The sequence below is a fragment of the Panthera tigris genome, chromosome A1 (genome assembly GCF_018350195.1).
Source record: "Panthera tigris isolate Pti1 chromosome A1, P.tigris_Pti1_mat1.1, whole genome shotgun sequence".
NCBI classification, from domain to species: Eukaryota; Metazoa; Chordata; class Mammalia; order Carnivora; family Felidae; genus Panthera; species Panthera tigris.
In genome coordinates this window covers 24169074-24187198 of record NC_056660.1, presented here as the reverse complement: position 1 = coordinate 24187198, position 18125 = coordinate 24169074, and the positions used below count along the sequence as shown (strand labels likewise).

At 37.8% G+C, this 18125-nt stretch overlaps 1 protein-coding gene across 4 annotated transcripts in view; it reads left to right on the top strand.

Moving 5' to 3' along the window:
• Positions 1-18125, top strand: part of LRCH1 (leucine rich repeats and calponin homology domain containing 1) — a 201417-nt gene that overhangs the window by 97072 nt on the left and 86220 nt on the right. For all 4 annotated transcript variants that reach the window (XM_042971474.1, XM_042971545.1, XM_042971612.1 and 1 more), the window contains exon 2: positions 2628-2772. In XM_042971474.1, coding sequence (XP_042827408.1) covers positions 2628-2772 — 145 coding nt within the window. The remainder of the gene's footprint in view (positions 1-2627; positions 2773-18125) is intronic.

Below are 18125 nucleotides of genomic sequence, written 5' to 3'. Positions count from 1 at the left end.
AAGGCTTTCTCCATTCTAAGATCATAAACACAAACTTCCCATGTGTTGTTCTAGTGCTCTTATGGCTTCACTTTTTAAAGGCAATCATTTAATTCATTTAGGATGTATTGAAATAAAAGGAGTGAAATAGGTCATCCTTTGTTTCAGCTGACTATCCAGGTTTCTCAAACTGTTTACTGACCCTACCTCTTTAACCTATTGAATTGAAATGCAACCTTGACTGCACACTTGATTTCCATATATATCTTTGACCTATTTGTAATTTGTTCCCTTGACCTTCTCACCTGCCCATCACACTGCCTTATGATGTATCTGTTAATCCCTAGGGGAGCCGGTGCCCCTTAGAGCGCCTTTTGTTTTGAGAAATACCTTGCTATTTTTGCATTGTTATTTTACCATATGAACTTTAAAGTCAACTTGTATAATAACCTCAGCAAATCAAAAAGTATATATTGTAGAAGTCTTTTTTTAATTGGGGATTCATTCCATTATACATGTGTAGCTTAGGGAGAACTGACACTTTTTTTGATGCTGTCTTATTTACTATCAGGGAACATCTTTTCAATTGTAACCTTTCTTTTTTATTGCTTAGTAGCATTTCAAAGTTTTCTTCATATAAACTTTGCATGTTTTGTCAGATTTCCAGATGTTTTACTCTTACAATAAATTAGATTTCTTGTGTTGTATCATTTTGTTAGTGTGTGTGTGTGTGTGTGTGTGTGTGTATGTGTGTGTGTAGGCTATTTTTCAGCATATTCATTTTCTACCCTGTACCTTTTTAACATTTGAAATAGCTTTTCTCTTGATATTTTTGGGTTTTCTGGGAAAACAATCATATTATTTGTAAATAATGCTAATTCTGTCTTTTTGTTTCCAATTTTGGTTCTTCTTTTCTTTCCTTATCCATGTCAGTGGCTAGTATCTCCTGAACAATAGTAAGTTGTGATAGTGGTAATGATGTATTGTCTTGATTTTACTGGTAATATTTCTAGTAGTTCAAGGTTTAGCCATAAATAAAAGAATTCTCTCTCTCATGCGTGTGTGTGTGTGTGTGTGTGTGTGTGTGTGTGTGTGATTATGTAAGAAATAGCCAACTCTTCTTTTATTAAGTGATTGCATTAAGAACAAATATAAATATTCTAAAACAATGTTCTGATTTATGGTGATGATGTTCCACTTGGTAAAGTTGCTAGAGATCACTTGAAATAGGTCAGTTTTATGATATAGAAGATATACTTCAATAAAGTAGTTTTTGAAAAAGAATGTATTCAGTATTTTATCAATACCTGTTAAGTATCTATGGAGGTGATCATAAGCGATTTTGCTTTTACTCTAGTTATATAGTGAATTGTTTAAATAATACAAAATCCTTGTATTCCTAGAATAAATCCCACATAGTTATAGTATGTTAATCTTTTTATGTACTGCTCAATTCTGCTTGCTAATTTTTAAATTTAGGATTTACATCAGTAGTTAGAAGGGAGATTCATAAATAGTTTCTTTTTTGGATACTTGTTAGGTGTTGGTATCAGTACTATACCTTACTATTCAAATAAGTATTTAGAAACTTACCTTCTTTTACCTTGTGTGGAATAGTTTGAATATTAGCATAATTGTCCCTTTAAACCTGCTTAGAATTCACCCCTGAAGCCATCGAGGCCCGTGTTTGTTTATTTATGTTTTTATTTCTTGGCGGGTTAGTCAGGAGGATATCCCTTTGACTTCTATTTCGTAAGAGTATTGACCTGTTTCAATATTCTTTTTTTTTTTTAATGGAGTGTGATTCTTTAAGTATATATGATATATTATTTAAGAAACATCTTCCGTTCGTACTGATTGAGTCCTTCCTCAGTCAGCTCAGCCTGCTTGAGATGATTGATGTCGGGTTACAGTTTTCAAGAGTGGTAGTTCTTTTGTTATATTTGGTTATGTCTACCATTTCCATACTTAGACCTTACGGACTATTTCATATTTTTATTGTTGAGATGGTAGTATTGTAAACCATGCTGTGTGTTTACACTGCTCTGTAGACCACCATTAGTAAGGTCTTTGGTATCCTTGGCCAAGAGAGCTCGGTTTTATTGCTGGTCATGTGGCAGGCACAATGCCTGTCCTTAAGAGAGACACCATTGATTTATCTTGGTCTTACACATTGTGGGTACTCAGTGATGCTAGTGAATGAAATACTTGTTTAGTTGTCTGTGTGTGTGTGTTTGCGGAGGTTATAAAAGACATGTTCCAAGAGACAATACATGTTATGAATACAAAACTGAATTAAATAAACTAAATATTAAATATTCAGGTATATTAAGGGATACAGCTTTCATGCTTACCTAGGGGAGAATGACTTTGAAATAATTTTCAGTTGAGGCCTTCTATCTGGCCTGTGTTTCCAAATTAATTAAAAAGCTAAAACTGTTGCAGCAATATTTTGGCTTTTCCATATAAATTGGGTAATATGCCAGGAAAAGGAAATCAACCCTGGAGTAACAGAGCTACCAAAAATGACCTAAATTTAGATTATGTTTATTTTAAAACATGTTAAGGAAAAAAAGTATTGATAGTTGATAATTGTATTTGATTGTGTTGAAGATTTATTGACAAAACATTCTTTCCTTTTTTCATAGATTTATCTAAAAACAGACTGGTCGAAGTCCCAATGGAATTGTGCCATTTTGTATCACTGGAAATTCTTAATCTGTATCATAATTGCATCAGAGTCATTCCTGAGGCCATCATTAATCTGCAGATGCTGACTTACTTAAACTTGAGGTAGGTTGTCTATAAAGATTGTAATCAAATTCGCAGAAAAAGAACCCCAAATAATGATGCTTCTATTTCTATCAGGGTTTTTTCTTCTTGGCAATTCCTGATCATCTTTTGAAGTAAATCATACAAGGATTTTTTAAAGAACTACCTTCCATAATAGATTTGTAGTGCCATTCATACTGTTTTTGGTGCTAGACTTCTCTGAATGTCAATATGACAACATACTAGTGTTTAGTTTTTTTTACAGTAATTTATATGGCAGCATTTATACCTTTTGTCTCTTTGGTGCTTGGTATATGGTCTTTGGGTATTGGTGTAGTTTTGGGAGGAGGAGGGCTAAAGGAAGCGAAAAAAGAACTTAGAGGTTTTGACCCGTTGGGACCTTGCTGGTTTTTGGGAGTTTTTGTACCTTTGGATTTTCTACTTAGTACTGTCTGAGCCTGTTCCTTTTTGGCCACCTGAGAAAATTCAAGAGCACTGAGCAACTCCAGTAAGATACGAAGTTTGCTGTCTTTGTAACCCCATTCAGTTAGGTCAGCATTTGCTGAGGACAGGCTGGTGGTCTGTGTTGATTCTCTAATTACACACAGCACACTGTCACATATTAATGCCCCTGAGTAGCTCTGAAGTTAAGAAAATAAGCTACTTTAAGGCCTTGGTTTTAGACCTAGTGCTGTGACTATCAGCTGCTCTGGCTAGGTTTTGGCTCTTTGTCTCCTAATTCCTTGACTCATACTGGACCTCAGGAGGGAGACAAAAGCTGTTATATAAAATCTATCTCTGCAAAAAAAGCAAGGTTCCAAAGTTCAAGCCTGAGCAAAGCCTTCACTCATGTCAGTGGCATTATCTTGGTGTGTAAAGAGTAGCACCTGATTAGCAAGGCTTGTGCTGTGTAACAAACATACCAAACTTTAAAGTGCAAAATTCCCAATGAACCAGATATAGCATTAACTTGTGATAGATAATAATGTCAGTTATTTTTTAGTTTTTTTTTTCAGCTGGCCACTGAGAGTTGGGGTCTTCTCTTGCTTTCTTTGCAGTCAGAGTGGGTTTCTGTTGCATTTCATTACATGTGCATATCCTCCTTGGGAGTGAAAAAAAGTCCTACTCATGTTTTTAAGTGGCCTTTACTACTTTTTTGGTAAATGAGATGTAAATTACTATTAGCATAATCTCTAGAGACTCCTGTAGCTTACTTTCAACTTCTCCAGGTTTCTAGTTCATCTGACCATTTTGAGTTTTCTTGAGTGAGACAGTCTAAACTATTTCCGTAACACCAGAATGTTAATTTCCTTGGAATTGCTGGATGGAGCCAACGTAGTGGTGTCTACAGAGTTTGGTTCACTATTTCCCTGAAACATCTGCCCTCTAATTCTAGTCTGCATGGAGGAAATATCCCAAGAGCATATGCAGTTGGTGTGTTCACTTTACTTACCTGTATCTGTCCCACTGTGGCATTTTCACATCCAGCAGTGCTACATGTAACAAATAAGAAGATTTACCTTTGCATTGTTACACTAAGTCCATATACAATGAGAAACTTTTGGGTATAGATGACATAACTCTTCTGGGATAATATAAACTATAGAATTCTATAAATCTAAAATAATCTAATCTTAACCTTTATATTTTATTTATTTAAAAACTTTTTTTAATGTGTATTTATTTTTTGAGAGGGAAAGAGAGAGACAGAGTGAGTGGGGGAGGGGCAGAGAGAGAGGGAGACACAGAATCTGAAGCAGGTTCCAGGCTCCAAGCTGTCAGCACGGAACCTGATACAGGGCTTGAACTCACAAACTGCGAGATCATCATGACCTGAGCCAATATTGGATGCTTAACCAACTGAGCCACTCAGGCGCCCCTATGTTAGGTTTTAAAAGCATTAATATAATTGGTTTTGGTATGATGATTTTCATGTCGAGCTTAGTTGAGAGTAGAGTAACATTGTTGTCTTCAAATGATAGAAAGGATGTATTGAAGTGTGGATTTCAGAACCTTTAAGGGCAAGAACAGAGTCATTGAGACTGATGATGCTGAAGAGGAACAATGTGGGCATATTGCAGACAGTTTTGTGGTGAACTGCTAGGTAATAGGAAGAAGAAAGAAAGAAAGGGGTTGTTGAACACCCAACTCTTTAAGTGTTGTTTTCTATCTGCTTAATTTCTCGTTTGCCTCTATCCTTTTCCCCTTTTATATAGATCACTTTTGTTTTGTGTTGTCTTTCTTTGCTCACATCTCTACGCTTTAATACCTATTCTGTAGTGCTGAATCCTGACTCTTTAAAGGAATTGAGAGCTACATATAGAAAATTAAGAAAAAAAGTATGTCTCTTACTTTTTAGGTGTTGTATCAGGGTATATGAAAACGTAAGTACATCCTCTAAACTCTTTGAAAGCTAGGTCCTGTGTGTGTGTGTGTGTGTGTGTGTGTGTGTGTGTGTGTGTGTGTATGCATGCTTGTGTGTGTGTCTATATATATATATATATATATATATATATATAGACACACACATATATATGTAATTATTATATATAATATATATGTAATTATTTTTGATATGTATATGTAATTATTTTTGATACCCTTTTTTAAATTTACTTCACGAGTATAAATGTGTAACATAAAATAACGTAGGGAAAGCTTTAAAGTGACCAGGAAGATGGGCCCTTTGTTCAATTATAGAGCCTTTAATTCCCAATTTATTGGGTTTAGTTGGAATAGGTCTTCTAAGAATTGGACCATTTGCAATTGAGTTATTTTTGTGTTTGATAGTGATTTGAGGTACAATGTTGTATTTGCCTAAAAGACTTATTTGTAACTTGTAAAATAGTAGATGACTGTCACATCTGTTTATTTGCAAATATATAATACATAATATTACTTGCAAATATATAATGATGCCTGGAAAATACCAGTGGCATCTAATGAAATCATGATCTCTTCTAAGATGTTGAGTGGCATCATCCACACAATAGTGTAGTCTGTGTGAGTTCTTCTCGTGCTCAGGCTCCTACTCCACTCCTCGCCACTGTCATGCCGCTAACCAGGAAGGCATTTAGAATATTGTACTTGTGTGGGATCATGATACATGTCCTGTCCACAATACCCAGGATTGGGCACTGTGGCCTTTTCAGTTCCTTTCTACCCCTCATGAAAATCAAGTCAACGAAATAAAATTTATTTCTTTTTGGGTATGGTGAAGGGGCATAGTGGACTCCCGTTGACTTTGGCCTTTGGAAGAGAGGCTGTCAATCTGTGTACTTGAAAAAGGAGCAGGGGACTCAGGAAGCCGCAGACATACTGCGTCGTAGAAGAACTGAGTTGTCTTCGTGCAGTTTTTTTTTTTCTGTGACAAATGGGGGATTATGCCACAGAAAGAAGCTTATACTCTAGACAGAAGTGTATCATCAAATCATGACCTCATCACCAGTCTAGAGGTATCAGGGAAATCTATAAATTTTAGAAAATTAAAGACCAACTGTAAATTGCTTTTAGGCACACACTTAATGCGGACTCTGTCAGCTGTAGCCTGTTCTGACACAACTTTAGCAAATAGGCATGTTCATCAGACTTTACAAATCAGTACCTGAAGCTGCTTTCTCTTCCATAGTGCTTAGGGGTTTTTCCTCGTATTTCTGTGAACTACGAGTAAAGAGCTGTTTAGATAAAATAGTGTAGAGATGTTGCTTTTCAGATTTTCACAGATTGCATGTTTCTATCCTTAAAATTAAACACGGTCTCACTGTATTTTTAATTTTTTCTCTTTTTTAATAAATCACATATAGAACTCACTAGTGCTGTATGTTTTAAAGTAGGAGAGATGCCATATGAAGCTACTTTGCATTGACGAGAAACATCCAAAACTGATCACACCCTGTGGGATATATTGGGCATTTCAGCAGAGGAAACAGCCATAAATATTTGATGGTGATGGTGGTCGGGATGACAATGGAGATGATGGTGGTGGTGGTGGTGGTGGTGGTGGTGCTCCCCGTTGCCTACACAGCTTCTTGGCTGCAGGGATGTCTCAGAGATGTTATCTCTAACTGTCAATGGCTGCTTAGTGCCAGAAACCCAATTCCTGTCTTAGACTAGAGATGGGTGTAATTAGCACATGCAAGATAAAACTCTTCACTGTGAAATACAGTGAAAAACACTTCAGCGTCTTCCCACATGATAGAAATGTCAGACTCGTGGAAAATGCTAATTTATTGCTGTTTATGTAGCCTGTGTTTGAAGTCTCAGGGCTTTTAATCTCTGCGTCTTGGTGTTCACAACAGAAGGTTATGTTAGTTTAGTGTAGGTGCCACTGTGTTTCTTCCTGTTATAAAGTGTCTTAATCCCAGAAATGTGGCCAAGAACAATAAAAACGATCAAGCAAGAGCTGTTCCTATAGAGAACAAACACTTTGAACCTGAGCTACACAGGAAAGCCTTTCAAAGTTTAAACTCTATTTTAAGGTGCTGGAGAGGCTGTTGTTGATTAGACCCATGGAGAAAATGTACCTTAGGAAAATAGAATAACCCGGACTAGCAAAACGCTTGGCAACAGAGGGGTGTTACGAGTCTAAGACTAGGGACTTTAGCTTAAAAGTTTCATCTCAGAGAGGTTCAGGAATAGAAACTGCCAAAAATGGAAGTTCTTTACAGCATTTGATCATATTGCTTCCAGAACTCCTGGTGAGTTGGTTTTACTTTCCGAGGGTGAAACACACACATCAAGAGCTGGCTTCTTCATTAGAAGCCCCCCTGTGTCTATCAGTCTATTTAGGAATAGTTTCTGAGGCATTGCCTGTGAAGGAAAGGGCAGTCTCTTGAACAAAATGTTATCATACCATAAAAGGAATCTGTTTTGGATGCTTTTTCTGAAGCCTGGCATCCTTTTTGGCTGCTAAACAATGTGCAGAAAGAGCCAACTTCCTGATGGCCATATAACCTGTATCCCTACATTCCTTTGGTGGGGTGGGGGGGGGGCGGTTTGGGGAGGTCCTTCTGAGAAATAATCTTTAATCCTAAGAATATCTCACTATCTGAAGGATTTGGAGAAGCATCTTGCGTGCTAAGGTTACCTTAGCACAGATTTTATATTTCGATTGTGAACTGAATTAATTTTTTATTCCTAAGAATTTTAATTGTATCCCTCGCCTTGCCACTGACGTTTCTGAAGGTCTTAACTGTAAGATAGCATTTATTCTTTCTAGAAACTGAGAAAATTGATGGTGTCTTCCTACATTGAAAAAGGGGAGGAGATTTGTTCAGTTCAAGACAAACGTGTATCCCAAATCCTTTTATAAAGGTCTTACTTTATTTTCAAAGGGAAAATGAGCTATTTTGGAACTGACCTTTGGAAGCTAGGCTGTGTTTTATCAAATGACAGATCAGCAGGAAGACACCAAAACACAGCAAACCATGTTGGAATTTGGAAGCATTATCTTAAAATTTGAAGATATTTTTTGTAGAATGCTAGAGTTGGAAATGGCCACCAGACTCATCAATAGCACGACCAACAGTGTATGGGTTAAGCCTTGTCTTTTCTAGTGTGCCCACTGGGCATTTGTTTTCAAGGCAGAACCTAGAGACAGTGGTCTCTAAAATTTTTAATATATTTATAAATTGTAGCACCTGTAAAATTCTGTACATTGGCATTGGTAGCTGTCAGGCTTTATTAAGGGTGAATGAGTTAATAGTAGGATATTTCTTACCAGATTCCATTCCTTTTAGTATAGTTCATACTTGGCAAGACTTCCAAAGAGGATTTTTCCATTATACATGTCACCTGATAATAGATGTTGTTTTAGATCAGTGTTTGTATTAAACAGGAACAGAGAGACACAAAAGGGACATTACGGCTTTGATGGCTAGAGCGCTGTCAGAATGTGTTGATTTTGTTTTCAGTTCTGCTTCTGATCTTAATAAAATTTGTAAGATCTTTGTGCTGAAGATTTTCCCTCCGAAAATAGGGTAAATACCTATGGCTAATTCATTATTTAGATGTTTTGTATATAGTAATTCTCAAGGTTTTTTTCTGCAAGTCAAAACGAACAAGGTGCAAATTAATTTATTTTTCTAGCTAGACAGATAAAAACCCTCTGAAACATTGCCATTTTGTCAATATTCAGCTTATTCTGTTTCTTCTAAGAATATTGCAGTTTGCAGTGACAAGTACTGTCATCAAGAAGAGGGAAAGAGAAAAAGAGCTGTATACACAAGGAGGAGGGTGTGGGTTTTTGGAATAATCTTCCTCACTGTCATTGTCATCGTGGCTGTCACCTCTTAATAGCCAAATAGGATTTAGCTGTTGCACCATCATATATGGGTCCTTCAACAACCCTTTACTGTAGACAGGAAATAGGAAAGTGATTTGTCTCCCAGCCACCCTGGTTCATAAATAAGAATAATAGAAATTAGTGGAGTTTATTTTGATGGCATTTATAGTTTGCCTGACATCTTCACCTTTGTTATCTTGTCTAATGCTAACTATGCCCTTTAGGAGTTTCATAGTCTTAAAAATAGTTGCTAGAGAATTGTCCAGGAGACCAACACAAATATTGAGATAAAGGAGGACTTTTGTAATTTTACACATTTCTATTGTATCTGTAGTTGGTTTGCCTTTCAAATTCCTAATACTGTGGATTTGTGTTCCCTTATCCCCCTTTTTTTAGAAGTCTGTCTGTTTTGATTGTGTATTTTTTTGTTGGATCATCTTTTAATTTTAGTGACCAATGTTTTTTGGGTTTTTATCTTCTATTTCATTAGTTTCTGATTTTTATCTGTCATAATTCCATCTATTTTCTTATATGTTTATTTTTTTTCTAATTTCTAGAGTTTAGGGTATGTCATTCATTAATCTCATAGGAGCATTTAAGGTTATGAATTTCCCTGTATGTAGCACTTTAGCTGAGTCCTATAAGTTGTGATGTGTGGTATTTTTTTAATCACTCTTAAAACCTTTCTAATTTTCAATATTACTTCTTTGACCCATGCATTTGCTATAGAGTAGATTCTTCAAGTTACCTTCTATAATTGATTTTTTTTTTAATTTATTTTTATTTTTATTTTTATTTTTGGGACAGAGAGAGACAGAGCATGAACAGGGGAGGGGCAGAGAGAGAGGGAGACACAGAATCGGAAACAGGCTCCAGGCTCCGAGCCATCAGCCCAGAGCCTGACGCGGGGCTCGAACTCACGGACCGCGAGATCGTGACCTGGCTGAAGTCGGACGCTTAACCGACTGCACCACCCAGGCGCCCCTATAATTGATTTTTAATGTTACCGCACCGTGTTTAGAAAATATTTTGTCTGATGTTGATTCCCTACCTTGGTTGAGATTTGCTTTGTGGCCTGTGTGTAGTTAATTTTATAAGTATTCTGAAAGTATGTATGTCCTCTAAGTGTTGTATGTGGATTCTAGTAAATCCATTAAGTATGCAGCTCAGCTTGTCTTTACCCTAACACGTTTTGCCTGTTTAATATATATCTGTTACTGAGAGATGCGCTTTAAGCAAAATAGGATGATTGTGGATCTGTTGGTTTTTACCCCTGTAATTCCATCAATTCTTAATAGATGTATTTTAAGACCAAGTTATAGGCCAGGTATTTTGAGCCCAAGTTCCAAAGTGTATGTCTTTCTTACAAACTGCAAGTTTTATCATTGTGTAGTGATTCACTTTATCCCTAAAACACTTTTTTTTTTGACTTACAGTCTATTGTATATGAAATTAATAGTTACGTCTTAGCTTTCTTTAGGTGTCTTTTGCTCACATACATGTTTTCACTTCCTCATTTTCAACCTTTCAACCTTAGTTTAGGTACGTATGTATGTGGATTTATATTTTTCTTCTTACTTTGTATTTTGTTTATCAAGATTATCTTTGCTTCTTTTTCCCTGCCCTTTCCTAGCTTCTATTGAATATTCCAAGTTTTGTTTATTCCAGTTTTTTTCTTTCTCTGGTTTAGAAGTTTGTCATTATATCTTTATACATTTAATTGAAAGGTTACCTATAAATTGCAAAAGCCTAAAGATCTAAAGGTAAAAAATGCCTCTCTCATCCTCCCCAAATTGATAACATTCACAGAAAGCTTTAATGGCAAGCACTCCTCTGCAAATGTATATTATTTTTATTCTATATTTTAGGTCCCTCTTGCTTTTTACCTTGATTTGAGTGAACTGATGCTTATTTGCACTTATCTGTATTTTTTACCAGATTCTCTGCTTTTTCATCTCACTCTTTTTAGGATGAATCTCTTTGTTTATAGCATGCGTTCTTAAGAAGTTTCTTTAGTGATAATGTTTGTGGTAAATACAGTCTTTTTTCTGAAATGTCTTTTCACCTCATTGTTGAAGGAAGGTTCAGTTCTTGGGATAAAACTTCAGGCTGTATTAGTGTAAAGTTTTAAGTTACAGTTCTTTTCTGTTATATTTCAGAGATGCTGTGTTTTCTGGCTTCTGTTTTGCTATAGAGAAATCCTTTGCTAATCCAAATGATTTAGGCTTGTAGAGAATTTTTATGTTTTTCCTTTTGATTTCTCCCCCTAACTTCTTCTTATCTTTGTTGCTCTCTATTTTTTGCTATGTTATGTATAGCTCTATCTTGATTTACCTAGCTATAAACTTTGTTTTGCTCTCTGAGCCTGAAGATTCATGTATTTCATCATTGTCTTTGTCTTTTTTCATATTGCCACTCCTCCATTTTTCTATTATTTCTGCCTACTTTGGGTACTCCCTATTGGTTAACTTAGCTCTTTCATTCTTTCTCACTTCTTAAATTTGGGATAGTTTTCAAATAAAAAAAAGTGTTTAAACATATTGAGAGTGGAAGGACAGTACTACTTTGAAAGCAGGAAAAAACTGTAGTATTGTGGGATCCTTAATGGAAAAGAGTCTCAGTGACTGGAATGTGTAGTGAAAAAACTCTGTATTGTGGCTTCTTAGTGAGATCTGATGCCCTCTCTTACCCTTGTAATAGTATACTTTGTTGGTTGGCTAAAAACGAACTTTGACTTGATACCGAATTTCTATGAGTTAAGTCATTTTATTATAAAATTAGATGAGAACAAGTCTTGAAGCCTTTGCCTCATTAAATTGGAGTGTGCAAGAATTTGACTTCTTAATCTTCAGTCCTTTCTTTGTTGGATTCTGCCTAGTTAGCATCATCCGTACCTTCTTCCCTGCTGTTTTAACATGAAGGTCAGATGGAATTAGGGCTTTTTAAAAAAATATATAATTTACTGTCAAATTGGCTAACATACAGTGTGTAAAGTGTGCTCTTGGTTTTTGGTGGATTCCCATGATTCATTGCTTACATACAACAGCCAGTGCTCATCCCAACAAGTGCTCTCCTCAATGCCCATCACCCATTTCCCCCCTCTCCCCCACTGTACCCCCATCCACCCTCAGTTTGTTCTCTGTATTTAAGAGTCTCTTATGGTTTGCCTTCCTCCATCTCTGTTTGTAACTATTTTTTCCCCTTCCCTTTCCTCATGGTCTTCTGTTAAGTTTCTCAAGATCCACATATGAGTGAAAATATATGTCTTTCTTTCTCTGACTGACTTATTTCACTCAGCTTAATACCTTCCAGTTCCATCCACGTTGCTACAAATGGCAGGATTTCATTCTTTCTTATTGCCAAGTAGTATTCCATTGTATACATAAACCACATCTTCTTTATCCATTCATCAATTGATGGGCATTTAGGCTCTTTCCTTAATTTGGCTATTGTTGAAAGTGCTGCTATAAACATTGGGGTACCTGTGCCCCTATGCATCAGCACTCCTGTATCCCTTGGGTAAATTCCTAGTAGTGCTATTGCTGGGTCATAGGATAGTTCTATTTTTACCTTTTTGGGGAACCTCCACACGTTTTCCAGAGCGGCTGCACCAGTTTGCATTCCCAGTACAAGAAGGTTCCTATTTCTCTGCATCCTCGCCAGCACCTGTAGTTTCCTGATTTGTTCATTTTAGCCACTCTGACCAGTGTGAGGTGATGTCTCAGTGTGGCTTTGATTTGTATTTCTCTGATGATGAGTGACGTTGAGCATCTTGTCATGTGTCTGTTGACCATCTGGATGTCTTCTTTGGAAAAGTGTCTATTCATATCTTCTGCCCATTTCTTCACTAGATTATTTGTTTTTTGGGTGTTGAGTTTGGTAAGTTCTTTATAGATTTTGGATACTAAACCTTTATCCTTTATGGCATTTGCAAATCTGTCACCCCGTTGATCGCCAGCATTGATTCGGCTGATCTGGCTGGCTAGGCGGGTGTCTCCTTCCTTCCTCACCCCTCCATGTGCGTCCCTCCCAAAGCTGCACACTGGATCAAAGAGGACAACCTTCTCTGATAGAGGAGGACCGTTCTTTGGTCAAGGGTATGTGAGTAGCTGCGTTCGCCTGCTAGAACCTACAAACAAGGAATTAGGGCTTTTTATTTATTTATTTTTATTTTTTATTTAATTTAATTAATTAATTAATTTATTTATTTTTTAATATATGAAATTTATTGTCAAACTGGTTTCCATACAACACCCAGTGCTCATCCCAACAGGTGCCATCCTCAATGCCCATCACCCACCCTCCCCTCCCTCCCACCCCCCATCAACCCTCAGTTTGTTCTCAGTTTTTAACAGTCTCTTATGCTTTGGTTCTCTCCCACTCTAACCTCTTTTTTTTTTTTTTTTTTGAATTAGGGCTTTTTAAAGGTGAGTGGGTTTTGACTGCAGTCTGGAGGTGTGAGGGCCAGTCCAGGGCTTCGCTTTGGTTTCCTTGCTGTTCTTATTTGCTTGTTAGTAACAATGATAGTAACAGGACAAATAAAAAATTTTTTTTACAAGAGTTGCTTTTGAGGAAAAAGACAGTCTTGGTTTTCTCAGCTTCCCAATTCAAATCTAAATGTATTGCTTCATTTTCTTTTTTTTTTTTTTTAATTTTTTTTTTAACGTTTGTTTATTTTTGAGACAGAGAGAGACACAGCATGAACGGGGGAGGGGCAGAGAGAGAGGGAGACACAGAATTGGAAGCAGGTTCCAGGCTCTGAGCCATCAGCCCAGAGCCGACGCGGGGCTCGAATTCGCGGACCGCGATATCGTGACCTGAGCCGAAGTCAGACGCTTAACCGACTGAGCCACCCAGGCGCCCCAATTCATTTTCAAAAGTAAAAAAAAAAATAGACTGTAGTAGCTGAAAAATTGTAGAATATGATGTAAAAAATATTACCCTACTTCTGAAAAGAATACCTGTGCTGTGAGAGCTCAGGGAGGGGTGATCTTGGTAAAATAATGCAGCCAAGAATTTCAGCATGCGTAATAATCATAAATAGACTTCTCCAGGGAAGATAAGTTAAGTCAAGAATAAATACATATTCTGTGGTTCTTTATCTGGAAGCACTCAAGCGATGGAATGTTTAGGTGACAGAGTTTATTCTGTGAGGCATTGTTTTTTCACCTCCTGCCATTTCTTGGAACACCTTCATACTCTCTGGACCAGATGGACTGTCACGACAGGTGGAATGAGATAATCTCTGTGAACAGTAAGAAAATAGCCAGAAGATTTGGGTCACTTTCAGCATTGGATCATGTGGAACTGTTATCTATTAATCTAAGCATATCCACGTTAACCTTATGAAATCAGGCAGTGTTTTTCTGATACCCCACTTGGCAGCTGGCAAGCCATAGCAGAAAGGAATGTGAAAATAACATAAGAAAATTGACCCCTTTCACTCAGTGATTAATTCATCTGTTCACGAATAGAGAATAATACATCTGGAGGAAACTTACTCGCCAGACTCCATAGGGGGTTGAAAAACAGTTATTTATTTCTAACCTCAGTGATGCCATTGGATCAATTAAGGAATAAATAAGACATTGTTTTCCCAAAGTATATTCTATGGAAAAGGGTTCTGTCGGATATAGGTGTACTTAAACAAACAAACAAACAAAAAAGCCCAAAGCCCATGTATTGTGCTAATCTGTACTATATGTCTCCAAGCAACACAGAACTCTTCCCCTCTTTTTTTGTGTGACCTACCGTTTAGCATCTCCCAGAACAGTGCTTTCCAGAACACCAGTTTGTAAGCACTAATTTAGAAGAATTTTTATCACCCACTGACTCCTTTAAGAACTGACCTCATGCCTAAAAAAGGACGAGGTTAAAAAGTATGTCCCTTCATGTTGTTATATTCAGAGCCCAGGTAATCTGTATGGACTCCATGTATTGAAGGAAAAAATGAAATACAAGTAGAAGACAGAAAGACCCAGGAAACACTAAAGCATAAAGTGTGTTACACAGAGCTGCCATCCAAACTGACTTATTTTCTCATTTAGTACTTAAAAAAAAAAAAATCTTTATTTTTTTTATTTTATTTTTTATTTTTTTTATTTTTTATTTTATTTTTTTTATTACCTATCAAATAAAATGTGCAATTTCTTTTGAGAAAAAAATTACTGCAAAGTACAAATAATATATGTGTCATCACCGGTGCTCAAACAATTGTTAATTTTTAAGACATTGGTTCATAAGATGTTTTTTTTTTTCTTTTCCCTAACTCCTTTATAGGATTGGAATTTTTTTGGAGGGGGTGAGAGGATTTTTTCAGAGGTTCTGAGAGCTCTATATTACATAATGAAAAAAAAGAATGACCTTGACCAGAAGTCTGAAGCAACTGAGTCTTTAAATTGTCTGCACTGAAATTTTAACGTTGCAACGCCACATCCCTATAGTTGAAACTAATCACCCGTTAAAGGGTAATTCTTTTAAAAAGGCAAAAATCAGGGGTGCCTGGGTGGCTCAGTCGGTTGAGTGTCCAACTTCGGCTCAGGTCATGATCTCACGGTCTGTGAGTTCGAGCCCCTCATCGGGCTCTGTGCTGACAGCTCAGAGCCTGGAGCCTGCTTCGGATTCTGTGTCTCCCTCTCTCTCTGCCCCTCCCCACTCTGTCTCTCTCTCTGTCAAAAATAAACGTTAAAAAAAGGTAAAAATCATGACTCTCATACAAATATAACATCCATCAAAGATTATATGTATATAATATATAATAGTATATAAATATATATAGTTCATTAATTAATGAAGAAACCAGTAAGATGTTACAACCTGTTTAAAGGAGAACTCAGCACGCACAAACACATGCATGCACTCATGCTAGTGGGCTTACTGAAGTGAATTTATGAATAGTTGTGAGAGGGCAGCAATCAGTTGCAGCTCCACTGCACTCATGACAATTTGTGCTTTTTAAAAAATTTTTTTTAATGTTTATTTATTTTTGAGAGAGACAGAGACAGAGCATGATTGGGGGAGGGGCAGAGAGAGAGGGAGACACAAGACTCTGAAGCAGGCTCCAGGCTCTGAGCTGTAAGCACCAAGCCCGATGCGGGGCTTGAACTCACAGACCGTGAGATCATGACCTGAGCCGAAGTCGGATGCTTAACCAACTGAGCCACCCAGGTGCCCCAATTTGTCTGTGTTTCTATGCACGAAAATTACTTGTATTACTATCAGTTTTCAGTGTTAGAACAAGTTACAGGGTTGTAAAGTAAGTCAAAGACCATGAAAAACATAGACAACCCAGAAGGGTATACTAGACAAGCCCCAAGCAGTGATTCTGCCCATCTCGAAATCATTTACGATGTGTCCTGGTACACCAAATAATTTCATTTAGATCGTGGCATTTATGAGCAGTTTGAATGGGACTAGAGGTAGAAGAAAAAAATCGGCAGTGGTATTCACTGTGGATTGGGAAACTCTTCGTTGCCTGGGTCCCAAAGATGGTGAGAGGCTGGCTGTGTGCCGGTGGGTGGCGGGACAGGATTGAAGAGGCACCGTGTGTGCTATGAGGGTAGCACGTTTACTTTTGTTGGCCAGTCATTTTTCGAGGAGGTGATCTTGAGGGAATTGAAGCCAACTGTTAGGAATAGTGGTCCCTCCCCTACCGTCAGTCCCAGCAAGAGACCACTGAGACCGCAGTACCAAGGGGAGAGAACAGCCTGGGATTTTTGGCAGAGGCAACCTTGGGTCATTCGACAGAGGTGCCCAAAGTCGGCAGACACTTGTGTAAAGAGTTACTAGGATGAGCCTGAGACCCTTTCACCCCACCTTATGGGGAGGATCCATAAAGGGAGTCTCACTTTCATTTGCTAAGAGTCACTAACGTCTTGCCTTAAATCTTGAGAAACCCAGTCAGAAATATGTGCCGCTACGGCATTTGAAAATGCCATGACCCGTCTTCAAGTGGGACGTAGGTGATGTCAGCTCAGCGAGATAGTATCTAATCTTGTTAAAGGTTAAGGCTCAGGATTCATGGACATTTCATGTTTTCTCAGAGTTTGGGACATGCTCTTGAGCAGAGCAGGCTCTCAGTCAGTGTGGAAAAATAATTCGCTTCCTGTCAGCATTTAACACCATGGCACCGTCCTTCCTTGATTTGGTCACAGGCTTTCCTGCTTGCTCCTCTGGGTCTTTCTCTTTCTTCTTTATTCCCCGTCTGGATGTTCTTTCTCTTTTTGCACCTTGTTGCTAGAATTCCCCAAAGCTCCGTCTTTGGTCCTTAATGCTTCTCTCTCAGACTCTGGCCTCGGGTGTCTCAAATATAGTCTCCAGCTCCTCGAGTCATTTGGGCATTTGTCTTCATTTTCCCGATTGCCTAAAATTCAGTTCCTCTTAGATGCTTATTGACTCCTCGAAATTCAGTGTCTGCTAAACTAAGCTCACTTTCTTCTTTCCCAAATTAGCATCCTCGTTCCTGTCTGTGCTCCTGTTTTTCTCCAGCCCCCCAGCGTGGAATCTCAGAAATTATCTTTGACCCCGGCCTTCAAACTTTTACATAGACATTAATCATTGAATGACCAGTCTAGCATCTCGTTGCCTCCTGCTTGAAATTTGGGGTCCTCCTCCTACTGTTTTCCTGGCTTCCCTTCACTTTTTATTCCAAAGTAAGTGAAAATAGGCTGGGTTGTATTGGAGGAAGGTCACACATTGATATGAATCCTAACCCACTTGGTTTCAAACCACACAGCACAGAACAACTCACCAGCTAGGCAATTTGAAGCAAGTTTTTTTTTTTTTTTTAAGTTTATATATTTATTTTGAGAGAGACAGACACAGCATGAGCAGGGGAGGGGCAGAGAGAGAGGGAGAGAGAGAATACCAAGCAGGTTCCATGCTGCCAGTGCAGAACCCAGTGCGGGGCTCAAACTCACGAACTGTGAGATCGTGACTGAGCCAAAACCAAGAGTCAGATGCTTAACCGAGTGAGCCACCCAGGTGCCCCTGGAGCGAGTGTTTTAAACTCTATGAACAATATCAGTTTTTGCATCTGAAAGGTCCAGGTTAAATGCTTATGTTACACCACTGTTGTGAATATGAATAAAAT